Source organism: Sciurus carolinensis, chromosome 8 (assembly GCF_902686445.1).
Source record: "Sciurus carolinensis chromosome 8, mSciCar1.2, whole genome shotgun sequence".
In the NCBI taxonomy this organism is placed as follows: Eukaryota; Metazoa; Chordata; class Mammalia; order Rodentia; family Sciuridae; genus Sciurus; species Sciurus carolinensis.
The window spans coordinates 114,713,275-114,732,881 of NC_062220.1; the positions used below are offsets into that span (position 1 = coordinate 114,713,275).

Sequence of the window (19,607 nt, forward strand, 5' to 3'; positions counted from 1 at the left end):
CCCTGTCTCTAAATAAAATATAAAAAAGAGCTAGGAATGTGGCTCAGTGGTTAAATGCCCCTGGGTTCAAACAAATATAGTGAGGGTGGTGGGGTTGTAGCCTAGTAGTAGAGTGCTTGCCTTCCAACTGCAAACCAAGGGCTCAGGCAGTCACTCAACAGCATCATTCATGTGGCTCCATTACAAACTGCTGTCAGATTTTTAACTTGGTCAGTGCGATGTCATTCCTTCCCCTCTGACATTTGACATGTGAGGCACTAGGTTTGATTCTCAGCACTGCATACAAATAAATAAAAAATAAAGGTCCATCAACAACTTAAAAAAAAAAAAAAAAAGATGCTAGGAACTCTCTGAATCTTCAAACACAAACGATCTTCAAAATATAATCAGCTTTAGGTTTAAAACCAGGAAACAATTCTCAATACACTGTCACCTTCCTCCCTCTAACACCTCTAGCAACGCCTACCTTCCTGTGATAGTGTGATTCCAAAAATAACAGCCTGTATTTGGCCCTAATACATAAAACACAAAGGACATGATAGCAGCAAGAATTCAGATACAAACTCCAGGATTCCTCAGAGCAGAGGGGAGCTATGCTGTATAGTGCAGTGTTCCCACTGCCTCAAGTGTGGAGAAGCACAGGAAGTCTTATTACAATGCTTTCACAAGAAGGGTTCAAGAGGTTTATTAGACAGACCATTTCAAGATACAAAATGACAATAACAATCATATTCTACTAACCAAGTGCCACTAGGCACTACGAAACTATTTTGTAGGACATCTCTGGGCTCTCGGTTCCTAATGGACTGCCTGAAGAAACGAAGAACTTCAAATCAAGATTCTAATACAAAGGGATTCCAGAGAGTGGCTCAGAAAGCCCTGCTACTCTTACCAATGTTGCAGGGGTTGGGGGTGGGTGTGGAGGGAGGCATGAACCTTTGTAGGACAATTTGAATATCCAAACTGAGTTAAAAGGGAAACAAATGTGCAGGTAGCACCTGAGGCCCCAGGAGGGCTCCTGGGTATGGGGTAGGGGGTGGAGAACACGAGAAGACAAATTGAACCTGATAACAGGTTTTCTTCTTCTACTTCTTCCTGCCACCTCTCTCCTTGAGGGCCAGGTGAATGACAGCGCCATTAGCCATGTTATAGTAAGCCAGAGAGTTGGAATCCTTGATGAAGATGCCCTGGAAAATATAGATGGAGCACTTTAGAGCATGGCACCTGGCCTTGAGTACTTCACTGCAGCCTCAAAATCCTGAACTCAGCCCATTCACACTTTGAATTCAGTCAATACAGCAGTTTGAGAGGAGGCTAACAAGGGATAGATGGGAGGACTCTGGTACCTCCTAAAATGCTTTCTCCTGCCTTTCCTCCAATTGATACTTTTTTCCTTCATTGACATTTAGCTCAAAGTTCAACTCTGAAAGATGCTGATCATGACCAAGCCCATGGGGGTGTGACTATCAAATCATGACACTGGTAGAGATCAACGCATCCAACAGCCTCACTTTATAGAGAAGGAAATGAGGCCCAAAGTGTGAACATGTTCCAGTCCAAAGAGGAGAATGAAGCACCCCAGGTGACCTACTTGGGCCAGACATCTCCTTGGTGTCTACACAGGGCCAGGCCACCTGAGAACACACCAGCAAGGCAGGCCCAACCACTGAGTCAGCAATCCACCAGGGGATTCCCAAGTCTTATCTCTGGCTCTCTACCTCTAGTTGTTGAATCAAAGAATTTTGAGGACCCCACATGAGAGCCTCCCACCATCAGTCACCAGGATTCCCAGCCAGCACTGTCACTGGGATGGACTAAGTCACATTCAGATTTCTTTTCCATGGGACCCAAGAGGCAGGAGTTCGGACATTCTGACTCACCTCATATTGTAGCTTCTGTTTCCCTGCAGGCATGCCTGTGGCCTCATGAATTTTCACCTTGATGACAGAGACCTGTGGAACAAAGGAGAGGTCATTCACCCCCTTGCTAAGGCCAGCCACAGGAAACTGTCTCTTGACATCTTTTTTTTTTTTTTGGGTGCTGGGGATCGAACCCAGGGCCTTGTGCTTACAAGGCAAGCACTCTACCAACTGAGCTATCTCCCCAGCACCCTTGACATCTTGATTCCCATGCATCTGATATCGACTGGGGGCAAGAGCCAATACCTGGTCTGTGAGTGGGAGCGTGAAGACCAGCACCTGCCCATTAAGCTTCCATTCGGTCTTATCTTGCATGTTGGGCACCTGCACTTTGATGGACACTGGACCCTGCAAAAAAGGAGGTGGTTATTATGCCTGGAATCCCTAAGCCAACACTGAACTATGCTTTGCTATCCCAAGCACGTCCAAACAATGTCACCTGTCCATCCAGACTCTCCTGGCCCCCAATTCACTACTGACACTACTTAATAACATGGCATGAGTCACTCCCGAGATTTTGTTTCTCCTCTTTAAATGAAACACTGCCTTGCCTCCTGTTGAGTCAGGAACTAGGGGGAAGCAGTTAAGTAAAAATGTTCTTTAAACCCCGAGTAGCACAAAGGAAAAGAAGATGTGGCCTGAAGACTTGGGTTACCAAATCAGCTTCCTAGCTGATAAGGTCTCTGAGCCTCAATGCCACAAGTGTGGTATAGTGACATTGTGAGCACTAGCCTGTGATGTGTTTAGCTCTACCCCAGAACTGAGTGAACAAGAATTACTAAGACATACTCCCTACTACTTTCTAGTATTAGAAAACAAAAGAGACTGAGTCAAATCCTTTGAGAAGTGGAAGTTGCAACTTTCTGCCTCCTATGCCTAACAGCTCTCCTAGGGACTGCCAGGGTTCAGAATTCTACCTACCCTAATATTAGTACTCTAACAGGCTGCCTTTTGGGGTGAAGCTATAGGCAAGCCTGGATTCTTTCTAAGTGTCCAAGGTTCCTGTCACACCTAGGTCATGCTGCTTGTGCAACCAGGTCCCCTACTGGCCTCTACAGGAACACACCAGGGGGCAATGACCACCACCATCGCCACTGCTCTCTGTTAACCCAACATTTAAATGTGTATTGTGAAGGCACCAATGGCTGGTCTAGACCCCAGAAGCTAAAACTAAAACCATGAGAGTAAAAAAGGGGAACTAGAGGAAAGTGTGCCTTGAGCCTGGATGATCCAGGCCACAGACAGCACTCCAAATCACAGACCTTATTTCTGCGAAGGAACTCCTCCTCAGGCATGAGGCTATCCTCCGTCTTCAGCTTCTTAGAAGCAGGCTCATCTTCCATTGGAGGTGGAGGGTGGACAGGGGGCATGGGGGCTGGAGCTGGGACAGGAGCCACGGGTGGGGCAGGCACAAAGGCTGCAGAAAGAGGAAGCAACAACCCTGTGAGTGGGGGAGGGGGCCTAGAAAACATGACTGGTGAGAAGGTGAAGGGAGACACTGCAAAGGTTCCATGGAGAGGTGTGAAATGCTACTCCCTGCTGAGTCTGGCAGTCAGTAGGTTCCCTGGCAGGGAATTCTGGGAGGCTGCCCACATCAGGCAGCAGGGCACTAGAGAAGCAGGACTGATGGATGGAGCAGGTGCCAACCAACAACAAGCATTGGTCAGGCCTCTGAGCTTGTCTGGGGCCTGACCTCTGGGTGCAAACACCAGCTATGCCATTTTGGACTCCTTTTTTCCCCAGAAGATGTGGCTCCCAGCTCCTGGCTCAGGGATCTTTTATGTGGGATGTCAGGGCTCTCCCTGGGCTAGACACCCAGTTAGAAGAACTGCAACTAACACTGGCCACCATTCTTTGTACAGTGCTTAGCTTGTGGTCCCTGACTTAGTGGGCTGTAAAGTGATGCAAGAGACACTGACCTGTTGGCACAATCATGGGGGGAGGGCGGGGTGCCATGATAGGAGGTGCTGAGGGAGGCATGGGCACCACATTGATCCTGGGTGCATGGATGATAGGCGGCATAGGAGCTATCACTGAGCCTGGGGGAAGCCGTACCACAGATGCCATCGGGGGCCTGGGCATGACAGGTACTGCAGACACAACTGTAGTACGAACTGGGGGTGGCATCTGTGGGGAAAAGAAATCCACAGGTTACAGGAAGCCACCACTTGACTCCAAGCACAGTTACAGCTAACAACTGGCCATCTCTATCTCTGAGAACGGAAGCTGGACTGCTCTGACTCAGTCCCCTGGTGCCAAAAGACTGCAGCGTAATACATTAGGCATATGACAGGAACTGTACTGAAGCCCAGGGTGACACACTTACCATGTGGAACTTATGGGTCAGACTCAACTAGCTGCTCCTAAAAGATAGAGAACCACTGAAAGGGTTAACCTCAACTAAGCTCCTGGTGATGGCCTAGCAGGCCTCAAAGACCCATTAAGCCACACTGCTCTTCTGTGCCTTAAACCAAACCTGCTTTTCATATTTGTCACTTGTCTTCTTCCTTGTTCCAATTCTCCCGTGCAGACAGAAGATCAGGGTAAAGATTCCCACTTTCATTTTAAAGGTTCTTTATCTTTTATCTTGACCCACACTCAGCATTCAGGCCTTACTATAAGGCAGTTTCCTTTCTCAGTCAATTGTGTCCAACCCCCAAAAGAAAGTTCTAAAAACAATTGATCAGAGTCCTACTAGCTCACCGCAGGTGGCCGGGGTACTGAGGTGATAGGTGGGGCTGAACTGGGGATGTTAGTGGCTGAAGATGGAGGAGGAGGCTGCTGGGGGATTTCATTGGGCTTGCTGGGGCCAATCTTCTCTTTAGTATCGTCTTCTGGCACCAGGCCCTTGGCCTTGTGAATGGCTTCAATCTGCTCCTGGAGGGTGATGTTGGCCTGGGCAGCCTGCTGGGTCCGGGCCATGCTGCCTGAGTGGCCATCCCAGGTCACCTGCAAAGTAAAGAAAAGCCAAAGGATCTCTAAAACTGAACCCAAGTACAGGAGATGGATGACACGGAAGACACAAGGATTCACTCAAGTCACACCTTTTCCTCTGGCTTCTGGATCTCCTCCTCACCAATCTTCTTACCAATGGCTGTTTCTTCCACACCAAAGATATCAGTACGCCGCTCAGCCAATTGCTTCAAGCTGCTCTCAATATCCAGACCTGTATGCAGTTACACAATGGAAAGAAAGGGAAGCTACACTCAGTGCTCTTCAAATAAGGCAGAAGCTTTCCAGGAGTATAGGGCAGAAACTGGATCCAGAGTGTGAAGCTGACTCCTCAGTCCAACACTGTACTCCTATCCTTTCAGCCTGCAGAAGACTGCTCAGTTGGCCCTAAGACTATATTCCCACCCTATCCTGCCACTTCCCAAACAGTAGTTAAGAGGACCAGTGGGTCCTCTAGGAGTCAGGGTACTTCAACCATCAGTCTAAGAAAGCAAAGAAACAAGTATTATTCCCAGTTATTATCAGATTCTGCTAAGATGCCAATGGCATACATCATCTATGTCAGTGTCTGCCTTTGGAAGATTCCTCTGGAGAGTCCTTAGAAATGGGAAGTTCTTTGGCAACATCATAGGCTGCACCTCCCCTCAAAAGCTTTCATTAACTTTAACTGTTGCTTTCTATGTCTGCATAAAGCAAGTTGACTATAACCTGGACATTGCTATAAGCTTTCCAGGAACCCCCCAGCTCACCTGGTGCATAAACCTCATCATCACTCTGCTTTTCCCGGATGGAGCGATCCCGCTGCTCCAGCCACCGGGGGTCAAGAAGCCCAATTCGCATATGTTCCTGCATTTTGCTGGCAGGGATCTTCTCCCCAGTGATGGGGGACACAAGATATTCATCTGGAGCAGGGGCTGGAGGCAAGGGCTTGGAAGCTAAAAGGGAAAGAGATGTCCAAGTGAGAACACAGGGTGGCAGCTGAGGTTAAGAAAGTGATATTTCATTCATGCATCATTCACTGGCGATGCATCCCTTCAGTGCAACCCTGTACCTGGCTCCAGAGCACTGATGAAGATTAAGTCTTATTCCCTACCACGAGTCTATAACAGTCAGGCTTATCAGTGCTCCTACTAAAAAAGTTGCCTGAAGATCTCCTAGAAATTGCCCAGTCTGAGGAACACACTAGGACGTGCAAGGAAACAGACCCTACCTTTGGGATCATAGTCCTTGCGAACAATAACTTGGTCTGGAGTTGGGGGCAGAGGTGGAGGCATGGGTGTCTCTGGGGGTGGGGGCACTTTCTGCCCTTCTTCTTCATCATCTGAACCCTGAAAAGCAAAGCAGTGGCAGGACTCAGAAAGGGGACAAGAGGCCATCTCCCTACAGCTGAGCTCTGGCAGCTCTCAAGGTGGCAAGAAGCCTTGGCCTCTGCCAGCCAATGTCCATGTGTTAAGCCTCCTAGGGCAGCTGAGGCCAACCGGCAGCAGGCCAAGCTGCTTCCTCACAGCATGAATGGGAGCACCAGGGGCCATGGTGCTAACACTCCTACCAGGCATTTACAGCAGCTGGCACCAGGCAGTCCCAAGAGGCCAAGGGCACTTAATATGTGGAGGAGGGGTGCAGCAGAGAGTCCACACTCAATGCTAGCTGCTCACAGAGCAATGCTGGGAGGCAGAGAAAAACTCAATTCCCACAGACACAGGGGCCCTTTCTTCTTAGGCTGCACACAAATTCTTTGGGGGTGGGGCGGGGGGAGCAGCAGCTTGGCTCTGGAGATTGTGCTTATTTGGAAGGCCAGGCTGGAAGTGGGTAGGGATGTCTGAAAGGAAGTATAGGCCACATTTCATTCTTTCTTTTTTTTCCCCCCTTGGTTTATTCCCTTTAGACTGTAAGCTACATTTAGAAAAGCTACTGATCCTTTGGGCCTTAGAGCTCAAAAGTCATTAAAGCACAGGGTGATACAGAGTTCCCTAACTAGGGGCTGGCATGAGGTAGAGGGAACAGGGCCTCTAAGGCAAAGAGAAAGCTACAGAACAGGGCCAGCACATCTTTTAGATCCTTGCCTGTGAATGAATCTTTGTTATCAGAGCTGGAAAGAGGCTCTGTGCTGCCTGGTCTTGGGCAGCTAAAGAGTCAGTCCAGCCTTGTTCAGGGCCCACGCCTCTTTTGGAGGCTCAAAAGGAAGCTAGACCTTTGACTCATATAACAGCATCACCCTGACCTCCTGGGCTTCAGGGGAAAGGCCAGCCAGGACACAAGTCACCTACAGCTCACCTCATCCATGTCCTGCACTTGGGTGTCCTGGTCCAGCTGGGAAGGAGGCTCTTCGGTCTTCTCTTGTTTCTCATCCTCCTCATCAGATTCAACCTCCATCTCTACCTCTTCACTCTCCCCAAACTTCTCATAGCGCTCCTGAATGAGGATGCGGGCCCCCAGTTCCTCCGGTGTGGTTGGGGGAGGGAAGTTCCCTGGCAGGATGTGAACCAGAGTCAGAAAGATTCCATATCAAAGGCTCACCTATTTGCCTTATCTGTCAAGTTCTCCAAGGGTTGGCACCATCTGACTCTTCTCCCTATCTACAGAGGCCCATTCAGGGTAAGGCAAAATAGTTGTGCTGCACTTAATTTGGGCAAAGTGGTAGAAATGAAATGGGAGCAGAGAGGAAATAGTGATAAAGTCCTCTGGGAACACCTGGACAGGTCTCCTGGTTCCCAACTGGAGGCATTCCCCTCACAAACCTACCTTGCTCATTGGGTTGGAAGTCCACTGTTTCTACTACCACAAAATCATGCCAGTCAATCTGAGCATAGGCCACCCGCTCCTTCTCCTTCTCCTCCTCTTCCTTCTTCCTCTCACGCTCCTGGAACTTGGCCCACTCCACTCGATAACATACCTGCAGGAATAGGAAACAGCATGGTGCTGATCTGAATCAGTGTCTATTCCCAATAAGGTTGGGGATCCATCACCAAAGTCAGTTATCTTTTTCACACCAGAATGATACTCTGCACATAAGGGTAAGATCTGATGTTCTGGTGATGTTCAGAGTAGAAGACTCTTTTAAGAAGTCTGCATGACAACCTAGTGCCCTCAAGAAAAGCAGCAATTTTAAAAACCTTAGAAATAAAAGTCTTCAAGTAGCCACCCAAACCAGGCAGCACCAATATACCTTCTCAACTCTGAAAGCCTGGGAGCTTTCAGCATCTGTCATCAAAGGATCTGTTTGAAAGGTAGCCTTCTGGTTAAGAAAAGAAAACAGACTTACTGAAGCTAAGAATACAGAGGAATGTAGCATCACATGGAACTAGGTTTCTTTGGCCTTTGTGGCCACAAGGCCTTTCTTCTCACCATCTTATAACATCCCTTATCAGAAATGCTTATGGGCCAGAAGTGTTTTGAATTTCAGAATTTTGCATATATATGATGAAATACCCTGGGGAAGGGGCCCACATCTAAACACGAAATTCAATTCCATTTCATATGAACCATATACACATAGCCTAGAAATGATTTCTTGTATTTTTGAAGCATTTTGTATTAGTGATACTCAACCTATACTGCCTCAGAGTGTTTCTAAAACAGAATTCATAGTAGAACTTGTACCTCCACTCACTAACTGGTTGCAAGAAATCCTATTCAGTTTACCTGATCCAAAACTTCTCGGGGATTTTCAGCCTCTTTCTTGAGCTTTGCAAATAAGCCTTTGGGTGGAATTAAGATCTAGAACAGAAGAGGTAAAGCAAACATTAATGTTATCATAGTACAACATGAAGAGGCAACCTTGCTGGGTCTGTTGTAGGGCAAAGGAGATGCAAGAGTACGAGATTCTGGATCCTAATTTCGGATCCACTTGGTTGTGGGACTTTGGGAAAGTTACCTAACAACCACAGTTTGGCTTCCTTCTACAAAATGATGACAACACCACTGAAAGTTGGCACCATCAACGTAAAAATGTTGTTCAAGGATTAGCAGGAAAGTATGCAAACACTGGCAGGTTACCCAGAACATGGTCAGCATGTGATAGCTGCTTCTGTAACACTGGTCTGTTCTTATCCTTTTGAAATACTATTCAGGCCTCCTCATTCCACCTCCTTATATTTCTACCCCCCTTTTCCCTATAGTATTTTTCACATCTGACACACTGATATTGCACCTGTTTGTCTCCTACCCACTAGACTAGAAACTCTATGAAGTTAGAACATTTTGTCTTCTGTTCATGACTACATTTCCAGCACCTTGAATATAATCTGCATTTACATTTTCTGAGAGAAGGAACACCATTTTGTTTGTTTTTGTGGTGCTAAGAATGAACCCAAGGCCTCAAGCACACTAAGCAAGCACTCTACCATGGAACTACATCCCAAGACCTTTGTTCTGAATAGCCAGCCATTGTAACTGTTTCAACAGTATCTACTGCCAGTGAGAAAGGGGCTGAACCCCACCCTGCCTCTCCTTCTACCTCTAGCATTAGAATCTATCTCCACTGATAGGGTCTTCCATGGCTAGAGAGACACTAGTACCTTCAAGTTAAAATAATAAATGCAAATACCAAGGTTTGAAAAAAAAAAAAAAAAAAAAAAAAAGAAAAAGAAAAGAAACAAGAAAGTAACTAATAAAGAGAACCTTCAACCATGGAGGCAGTCCACTAAGGGAAGTTAACCTAGAACTCTCATAAAATGGAACTGGTACTTATGATAATCTTCAATGATTGTTATCTAGCTGCTCTACTAGCCTCTGAATTTGGCTATTTGGTATTGGGAATTGAACCCAGGGGTACTTTACCACTGAGTTACATCCCCAGTCTTTATTTTTTATTTTGAGACAGGGTCTCACTAAGTTCCTGAGGTTAACATTATAGCCATGCTCAGAGATTTGGTCATTTTCTAAAAACACAGTTTTACAATTCTTTTTTTTTTGGGGGGGGGGTTGGGGGGTACTGGGGATTGAACCCAGGGCCTTGTGCTTACAAGGTAAGTACTCTACCAAATGAGCTATATCCCCAGTCTTACAATTCTTTTTAATTATATACTTAGGGCAAGAGAAGTGAGAGGAAATCTCTGAATCCTTTCAACTTAGATCAAACATATTTTTTTGTGATATCAAAAATAGATGTGCAGACAATTCCATTTAAAAGGAAAGGAAAACAACCTGAGCTATATGTGCACCAAGAAAAATGTGCCCCAGGCAAATCTGTACCAACATCCTTAATAAACTAATGAGCTGATAATTTTAAATACCAGTGTCAACTTGTCCAGATTCTCTGTTCATTTGTTTTTCTACAATACTAGGTACTGAACTCAAGGGTGCTCTATCACTGGGCTACAACTCCAGCCCTTTTTTGAAATAGGGTCTCAGTTGCCCAGGCTGGCCTCAAACTTAAGACCCTCCTGCCTTAGCCTCCAGAGTAGCCAGAAGTATAGGCATGTGCCACTCACCTAGTGAGGGCTTGTTGTCTCTTAAGTTCTGTACCAGGAAAACTGAAAAGGTACATGTACCTAGAAGTAGCTAGCAACCTGGCCTGGTCACATGGCAGATAATCAACTATTGGCAGAATGCAAACATTTTGTTTCATTTCTCTTTACAAATAAGAGGTCTGTGATGAATTTAAAGGAACTAAATAGAAACAGGGTTTTTACTTTAAACTACGTTTCATAACATTTGCCCATAAGCTCACAGAGAAGCAGCATCCTTGCGGACAATGAATGACTACTGCTGAATGCCTTCCCTCCCTGGGCCCAGCAAGTGACCCCGCCCCACTCAGATACCTTGGTATACTGCTCCACCAGTTTTGTGAAGTAGTTGAAGAGGCTGTGTTGTGGGCGGAGAAAGTCAAACTGGTAGTTGCGCTGCTCTTTCTGCATTAGCTGGGTGAGAAACTGGCGCCCATTCCTGGCCACAAACTGAGCTGTCAGTTTCACCACGTCCAGGTCGAAGGCTGAGATGGATGGGGGATCAGCAATGAACTCAAACTCAGGAGGGGGTTCTTTGGGCACAATAGTCTCTTGGATCACCTGGGCTTGGACCTAAGATATAGAGGAAGTATGAGGCAAGTGGCATAGGGACAGATAAGCTCCAGAGAGGAGCACCACCACTCAGAATGGCTGTGGATTTCTATGCTCTATTAACTGGGTACACACCATGCACTTAGCATGAGAAAATCCTAACTCCAAAGAGCATCAGTTTCTTGGTCAACTGTGGCCTCATTCCCTGAATGGCTTTGTCCATTTATATCTCTGCCCCTGCCCTGAAACTGAGGACCCAAAGTGCATGACAGAAAATCTAACAGAAACTGACTAACTAAATCCTACTCAAGGGGGATGGAAATGTAGTAAGACCTATGTGTGTGCACAGAAACCCACCGTATAAAGTGTTTCCAAGATTTCCACATGATACATGTGGTAAATGAGGAAATGAGGAAACTGAGGTAATCTCAGGCCCTAGGAGTAGTAAATTGTGACACAAGTTCTTAGAACCTGACTTTAATTTTTATTTCCCATGTAAGTTAAGGGGCTGCCTTTTCCATCAGTTGGAAGGAAAGCAAAATGAAGAGACCAGGCCAGGACTATCCAAGAGGCAAAATGTGTTGGCCCTTCCTGTTTTTATTCACAACTCTAGTAGTCCTTAGTGCTGGATTCCATGATCCTGAGCCTGGTACAGAGAGGGTAGTATTAGGGCAGGCCAGAATGAAGAGAAGAGGCCCAGGCCACGCCATATCCTTCAGCTCAGTCAGGCAGGAGGTCCTTCACACACCAAGCACTGCCCTCATACCATGGCCAAGACCTTGGGTAAATCAAACTCCTACAAGTCTCAGATTCATCATTTGTAAAATAATCATTCTGTCAGCCTTTGCATGCAGACCCTCAAAGGTGTCAATAAAGCACAAAGTGAAGCTTGACTACCAGTAATCAGGAAATGCCAACTGTCCTCAGTACCTCACTGCCTGAGCAGTGCCTACTTCCAGGGATAACAGTTTCCCTTGTCCCCCTGAAAGGTTGTGAGGTGGCCCCCTCCCTGTCCTTGCCTCCCTCTCAATCTGGGGGAAAGGAGTGGGCTCCAAACCTTCTGGGGAAGTTGCTGCTGGGTGGCTTGCTGTTGCTGTTGCATGACCTTGGGGATGGCTGCTGAGGGCTCCTGAGCCTTCCCCTCCTTGAATTCGCTGACCTTGTGGCGGTAGTATGCATGGTAAGGGTCATTGGGGTTTAGGAAGTTGAACTTGGGATTGTTAATCTCATTCTGCCGTATCCTAGCTTCAAATTCAGGCCCATTTCTGGAAGAAGAAAAAGACATAAGCATTAACACCACAATATCTGTGACTGCTCAGATTCTAAACATCATCCATTCCAGCCTCTTCCTGCCATCACTTACTGCTCAAAACAGCCCATCCCTCAGGTCAACAGACGTCTTTCTCAAGCCTCCAGGCACCAGCAATCAGTGCCATCTGCCTCACTTGGTCTTTCCCAGGCCACCTCTACCTGTAGGTTACCCCAACTTCTGTCACTCCGTAGCTCCTTAGTCACTTCTGCAATCTTCACAACCAGCTGGGTTATTGCTTTTTCCTTTTAATAAACATTATTCAATTTAAACAAATATATCAAAAAGGTACACATTACTACTTCAAATAAATACTAGTATGCCTTTACTAACAAAAGATAGCCCAAAGTGAAGACAACAAAGTAATGTTGTTAAAGTTTAGCTTGAAGTCTGCTGACACTAGTTCTCTTAGCTAAAAGGGGGAAATTAGCAAGTGCTGGTGAGGTATTAAAGATATATTAATACCTAACTGAGACTCTGTCCTCCGGGTAATGAGGAGGACTAAAAAAACCATGGAAATTTAGATAACTTAATGCCTCATCCAAGTACTGCCTAAAATCAACTTGTTGGGCTGGGGCGATAGCTCAGTTGGTAGAGAGCCTACCTCACAAGTACAAGGCCCTGGGTTCAATTCCCAGCACCGCAAAAAAAAAAAAAAAAAAAACCTGTGAAAATGAGTAGGGCACATTCAGATGACAAGTGAGGTAAGACTGGCTGGAGGTGGAGGGAGATTTCTCCTTACTGCTCTCTCTGCCTGGAATGGTTCTCCAGGTATGCCCCATGTTGCCAGTGTGCATGCCCTCAAAACTTTAGGATAATAAAAAATGTCCCTGATATATTTAGAGAACTCTGATTTTTAGAGTCCTGATGGTAATAATTCAAGTTGCCACACTGACACACAACACCTTTGTCAGTCAGAAAGCACAAAAACCTTAAAAGACACAAGACACATGGAAGTTTCATGTTCACTAATAACTCACTCTGAACCAGAGCAAGTTACTAAAATTACTCTTTGCCTCAATTTCCCCATGTATAAAATTTGGCTAACATCACCTTGCCTCTGTACCCTGAAGTACTATTTAGAAAACCAAATTACTTCAGGAGATGCCAAAGTCTTTTTGAATCATAGAATAACCTGTAAATGCCTGAGAATGTCACTCTTATGAAGGTTAGAAGTGGCAGTTCCATAAACATTCAAGATCATTTGGGTATTATGAGAGGCCTGTGGGACTTCCACTATTCCTCTGGTCAGAGCCCTGTACTCAAAAGGTGAACACACTAAGGCAAGTTCCAGGGCTGGTGCCTGCCATGTTGCTCTACTCTCCTCAGACTTTTGAACCCCTGGCCCTATTAAAGAGGACAAGGGAATGCAGGCCACTCTATGGCCCAGATTAGCCACAACAATCTGCACCATGATGGTGGTCATCAACACCCAGACTAGTGTCTCACCAAGTTCTGGTCACACCATGTAGTGTGACTAACACCATGAGGTCTCAATTTGATAGTGCATCAGCCCAATAGGAACCTTGCGCTTTGGGAAAAAGCATTTTTTTTTTTTTTTTTTACCTCCTTACATAACACATAACACAAAACACACACAAGGAGAAGGGTGAAAGCACACTTAAATCCTGCTAAAGTAAGTCACCATGCACAGCAAATGCTCAGGGCAACTGAGAACTACTAGAAAAGGGGGCTGTGGTCGTTTCCATTCATCACAGACTCCTAAGCCATAACCTTGCCACATATGGAAACAATTGAAAAGATATAATGCTGAGAAGGCAGGTGTGTGCATTCCAAGCTATTCTATTGCTTTAAGTTGGCTGAGTGTTAATTTTAGAATTAGATCCTCCAACACAAGTAATAGATTTCAGCAGAAAAAAATGTGACTCTGACTCAACCCAGATGTTGAGACTTTTTAAGGGTAATTTCCATTTCAGTTTCCTGACAAGAAAATGCAGGGAAGACCCAACCTAGAAAGAAAAGCTCCTTTTGGAAAATCACATTCCACTGCAGATTCTATTGCTTGCTCCAGAATGTGTGTGAGACCTTGGCAAAAACACAGCAGAGTCATACATGCTGGCTTTCTCCCACAGTGAGGTATTAGCCTATCCCTTCAATGCTACATGAACAAAAGCAAGTTCATAGATTTTAAAAATGCCTACACAAAAGCAATCAAAGTGGTTAAAAATCCATCTACACATGTGGATGCATATTGATATTTAAGGGAACTAGGTCAGGTAAACTCTTATGTCTATGGCAGCAAAGTATTACACAAAATTATTGAAAAGTAAGTTACTTGGCAAAATGTTTTAATTTAGCTTGTTTGTTTAGTGCTGGGGATCAAATCCTGGGCCTTCTACATAGTAGACAAATGTCCTACCATTGAGCAACATCCCTAGCCCTTAGGAATTGTTTTTTAGGTAGATACAGTGGCACACATCTGTAATTCCAGCAACTAAGGAGACTGAGGGAGAAGGATTTCAAGTTCAAGGCCAGCATAACTTAGTGAGACCTTGCCTTGAAATAAGATTTTAAAAAAGAAATGGAGAAGTAGCTTAGAGGAGAATCCCCAGTAATACCAAAATAATTAAAATATATATAAAATATATTTTTAAATTATTTATTAAAATTATTTATATATATTTTATACACAAATACATTTTTTATATATATTTTTAAATGCTCTTAGTTCATGTGCTACATGGAATTTTCTTCTAAGGAAACAATCTAGAGGGAAATAAAATGTTGAGACTCCTGTATGGCTTTGTTGGTCAAATAGAAACAATGGAAACAATCTCAAAGAAAAATAGAGAGGAACTGGCTAAGTCAAAGAAGGCCCATCACCTGCACACAGTGCATCCTCTCAGTAGAAGACCACACAGCATGCGGAAGACCACAAAGCAATGGGAAGAAGGGCTTACAATGCAGCACCAAAAGGAAAAGCAAGTATCTCTGCTAGTACCACAAAGATCTCAAAATGGATGGATGCCAAGGGCCAGAGGAAACAGGAAAAAGTGAAAACAACAGGCAGAAACCATTCTGGTAGTAAGAGTGTAGTGATTCCTCATCCAATATCCTTTTCTTCTTTGTTGTTTTAAAAATATCAGAGAAAAAGGGCAAGGCACAAGGGGTGCTGTGAGACATTTAACATTTATCTTAAACAACACCTGATGCCTGAAATGTGACATGGCCTAATAATGTTGAATCAAGAACAGAGCAGCAGTTAATCAATGCCCATTTGTGATGAGATGAATCTGTATAGAGCAGACACAGTGAAAGATATCAACTAGAATAATCTGTTTCATTTTATTAGGAGGCTAGAAAAGGAAGCAATATCCATTAAATTATGTAAAGTATTGAGGATTCTGCTTTAGAAAAGTGACTGTCAAGGCATGATCCCCTGGAGAGAACATTCCCCCAACTGAGGGCAATAATCTGCTCAGGGACAGTTACAGCTTCCAGCAAGGAGGTGCCAGTTCTCCAAGGGAAGTAAGAATCCAAATTTAGTGTGAACTGTGTCCCTTTTTTTTTTTTTTTTTTTTGGCAGTGCTGGGGATCAAACCCAGGACCCTGGGCTTGCAAGGCAAGCACTCTACCAACTAAGCTATATCCCCAGCCCGAATTGCCTCCCTTTTAAGCACCGACAACTAATTTGAGTTTTAAGAGACTACTGTGAGGGCGAACAAAAACAACTGCAGGCTGGATGTAGTCTACTGGCTGCCACAAGAATACTCTAAATGTCTTAAACCAGGGCATGTGTTGACCTCTGCAGTCAAAAAGATTCCAACTAAGGATGTGTGAGTATATATAAAAAAGCACATTGGGGTGAGCCAAGAGGAAGGCTGACCATCTTCCACCCCATTTGGGAAGGCAGCTAACATTTGCATGATGTAAATGAGTTGTATTCAGTCCTATCAGCTCAGTCATTGACTCAACTTTGCAGAGGGGTCATTTGAGGCTGGTGGAATGTGTTCCTTGCACAATGAGAATGATTAACTCCCCTTTTAATCTTCCTCAGGCCAGAAGCTCAGACAGATACACTGTCTGTGATAGAACAGCTTTCCAGGCCTGTTTTGGATGCAGAGGGTAAGACTCTGTGCTATATTGGAAATGCCAGTCCTGTCTGTTGGCTACTTCACTGCCATGTTGTGGTTTTGGACAAACTAATAGGCCTAAGCCAACACCTTCGTAAAACACAGGTTACCTTTGTTGCTGAATCATGCCATAATCCACCTCTGACCCACCTGTGCAGAAGTAGATACATTACCTGGCCACAAAGCTGGCAGTCTTGTCAACGATATTCCTGACTTCTGGGGGAGGGTAAATAATCCCAACCACTGGCTTGGAAGGGGTGGAATCCTCCTTTGAAGATGCTTCTTCTTCAGTTGGCTGTAAACGGAAAATAAAGTCTTGAAGTCCCAGGTGTGGGGCAGAATTTCCCTCATCTTACCCCATTATATCCCTCTAAGATATTGCTTAGAGCACAAACTTTGCCCTACCAACTTCAAGTTAGAACCCTCTGCTTCAGAAAAGCAGTTCTCTTACCTGCATGGTGCTTGCACAGGCTTCTCCTAGGAACCAAGGAAAAGGGGAGCTTCCCTGGCTCATCCTAGGTAGACTGTCTCAGCGGGACCAAATTCTGTATTTTAACCAAGTGCTCAAGACCTCCAAGGGCAGGAATTCTGGTTACATTCTGAGAAGTCATGTTCCAGAAACCAGAAGATCATGTTTGTAACACTGTACCCAGCACTGTGCCTGGTACAGAACATTTAATTTGCAGAGGGATCATACTGATTGCTGAATAAAGAAATGAGAAGGCTGGGGTGTAGCTCATGGTAGAACATGTGCTTAGTATGTATGAAGCCCTGGTTTAATTCCCAAGACCCAAAACCCAAATGGGTAATTCCTTGCTGGCACCTCCTTCTGCCTTGAATCCCCTTTTCCCTCTGTATCTACTCCACAGCCTTAATCGCCATTCAATGCACCAATGTTTTGTAAAGCAACACTGGAATAGCCAAATTTCCCTATAAGTTACTATGTTCTTTATCCAGTAGCTTCTTTCCCTTAGAAATAAACAAAGAGTTAAGTCTTTCACCTTAGAAAAAGAAAAATTTATCCCCTGCCTTCAAGTTCTGTTCTGCCACTGCCTTTTCCCTCCCTTTCTTCTGGTAGCCTAACATCCTGAGTTTCCATTTCCTTACCTCCCATTTGGTCCCCATTCACTCCAAGTGCTCTTGCCAAAGTAAAAAACAACTTTCAACAATCAACTACAACCATCATCTGGGCAACACCAGTGACTATCCCTTCACAAAACTGCTTACCCAAGGCCTCATTCTCTCTCTCCTTGCTCAGATGCCTTCCTGCCTCCTATCCTATAATGTTAGAAACCCCTAAAATTCTGCTTTTGATTCTCTTCACTGTATTCACATTAGTGAGGCACTCCCAACCATGTCCTCTACTTCCTCTCTACTAAGTTTATGCTGAACAATCCAGCCAAATCAATGTCCCAGATCACTTTGGAATGCCACAGTGCTTTAGATACTACATACTCCTGGGCACTTTGCCCTTTCACCTCTAACTTCATAAATGGCTTCCCAGTCTCACAGGCCAAAAACCCAGGCCTCCACAATGATAATAACCTTTATAAAGTCTTTATTTATTTGCAAAAACCTTTACAAAGTAGGTCCCAGACATCTTTTAAAAGCATTTTAAATTATTAACTCTTATGACCCTTGTAAGAACCTTATGAAGTAAATACTTTCCCCAACCCCAGTACTGGGGACTGATCCGATGGCTTGCTAGACAAGTGCTCTACCACTGAACTACATCATCCCTAACACTTTTTGAGACCGAGTCTCTAAATTGCCCAGGATGGCCTCAAACTCGGGATCCTTCTACCTCACATTCCTGAGTAGCTGAGATTACAGGCAGGCCCTACAACACCTCACTCCTCAGTATCTCTGATTCTCCTAGCAATTCTCATTACTGCCTGCCTACCTGAATTTCTCAAACAGAACTATCATGACCTAGAATTCCATTTTTCCCATTTTCTACAAGGACAAGGTCAAATCCTAAGAATCATCTCTCCTAATATCATGATCCAAATCCTGCACTTCAACCACACTTGCTCACTTACCCTTGATCAGGGAGAGGTACCACCTGATTCTTATCTTCCTGGTTTTGTACTTACTACCTGGTGTTACCTTATTTTCCCCCAGTGCCTAGGAAAATGATAGGGACACACACACAAATACTGGTAGAAAGGACATGGGTCTTTTCTGTCATGTTCCTTGGAGTTTTCTGAATCCAAAGTAGTGATCAGCATACAGTGTGTGCTCAGTAAATGTTCACTGAATGATTACAGTAAGCTATTTTCCTTCCCTAATCATCCTCCTGGTGAACTATTACTCCTTCTAAAAATAATTTACCTCTCATTACTGGGCACTTCAACTCTGTTCATCTCTCCTCTACCCAAGCAAGTAATTTTAATTTGATTACTGGCTCCTTTGTATCCAGTCCTTCTACAATTGTGCATACTACACCATATTGCAATTATTCAAGCATATCCTTCCCCCCAGCCAACTGAGCACTTTTTAAGGGGTGGTGGCACTTCATCATTTACACTGATCCAGGCAATAAACATCGGGTGAGTTCAAGTCTGTTCGTCTTCCAACTAATTTGGGAGCATCCCTAAAGCAGGGGGTGTGCCTCATTCATTTTGGTAATGTTGAATCCGGGCACAGTAAGCACGAGTACTTGCTAAGAATTAACATCCAAAAAGATACCACGCAGGTTGGGAAATTAGGAATTACAAGACAAAAGCAGAGGGCAGGAGACCCAACTACCACAGTCTAGTGGATGGGCTGAATCAGTGCTTCTCACACTTTAATGAATCACCTTGTGATCTTATTAAAATGAAGATTTCTACTTAGAAAGTCTGGGTTACTGACTGCATTTCTAATAAGCTCTAGGTGATGCCGATAGCGGACTACTTTAAGAACCACAGTTCTAGAGAGATCGCTTCGCTACCAGAAGGCAGCGCAGAGCAGAAAGCGCGCTGCCTCCTGGGATTTGTAGTCCTTTCAAGCACTCCAGAGGCGCCGGTTCTTTCTGCAGGAGAGGGGGGGCCTAGGCCTAGGCTCGGGCTCGGACTACGACTGAGGTGCGGGGGACACGGTACCTGTTTGGGTTCGGTGACCACGGGCGGCGGCGGGGGCACCGCCTGCACGGGTCCGGCCGGCATGACGGCGACGCTCAGGGCTGCCAGTCCGCCTCGGTATCGACAACCGGTGCTGCGTCAAGACAGGCTGCCGCACAGACTGTACGACGAGCTCGCAAGATGGCGGCGGCTAAGCGGGTCGTCGTCGCGGAGGCGCGACTGGCGCACTTCCTGTCCCGCCCCTCGCTGTGGCGAGCTTCCTGTCCCTC

The 19,607-nt window shown here is 45.2% G+C and overlaps 1 protein-coding gene across 1 annotated transcript; it reads right to left on the reverse strand.

The window, feature by feature from the left end:
- Positions 1–665: 665 nt before the first annotated feature.
- On the reverse strand, positions 666–19,542 carry Sf3a1 (splicing factor 3a subunit 1). Its single transcript, XM_047562468.1, has 16 exons — positions 19,360–19,542; positions 16,447–16,568; positions 11,928–12,135; positions 10,634–10,891; positions 8,514–8,588; positions 7,614–7,764; positions 7,146–7,339; positions 6,082–6,199; positions 5,621–5,806; positions 4,964–5,085; positions 4,623–4,868; positions 3,839–4,046; positions 3,182–3,336; positions 2,166–2,267; positions 1,881–1,952; positions 666–1,187 (listed from the first exon to the last, which is right to left on the reverse strand). Exons 1-16 carry the CDS (start codon positions 19,420–19,422, stop codon positions 1,086–1,088), a joined length of 2,382 nt encoding a protein of 793 aa, XP_047418424.1. The 5' UTR covers positions 19,423–19,542; the 3' UTR covers positions 666–1,085.
- Positions 19,543–19,607: the final 65 nt, after the last annotated feature.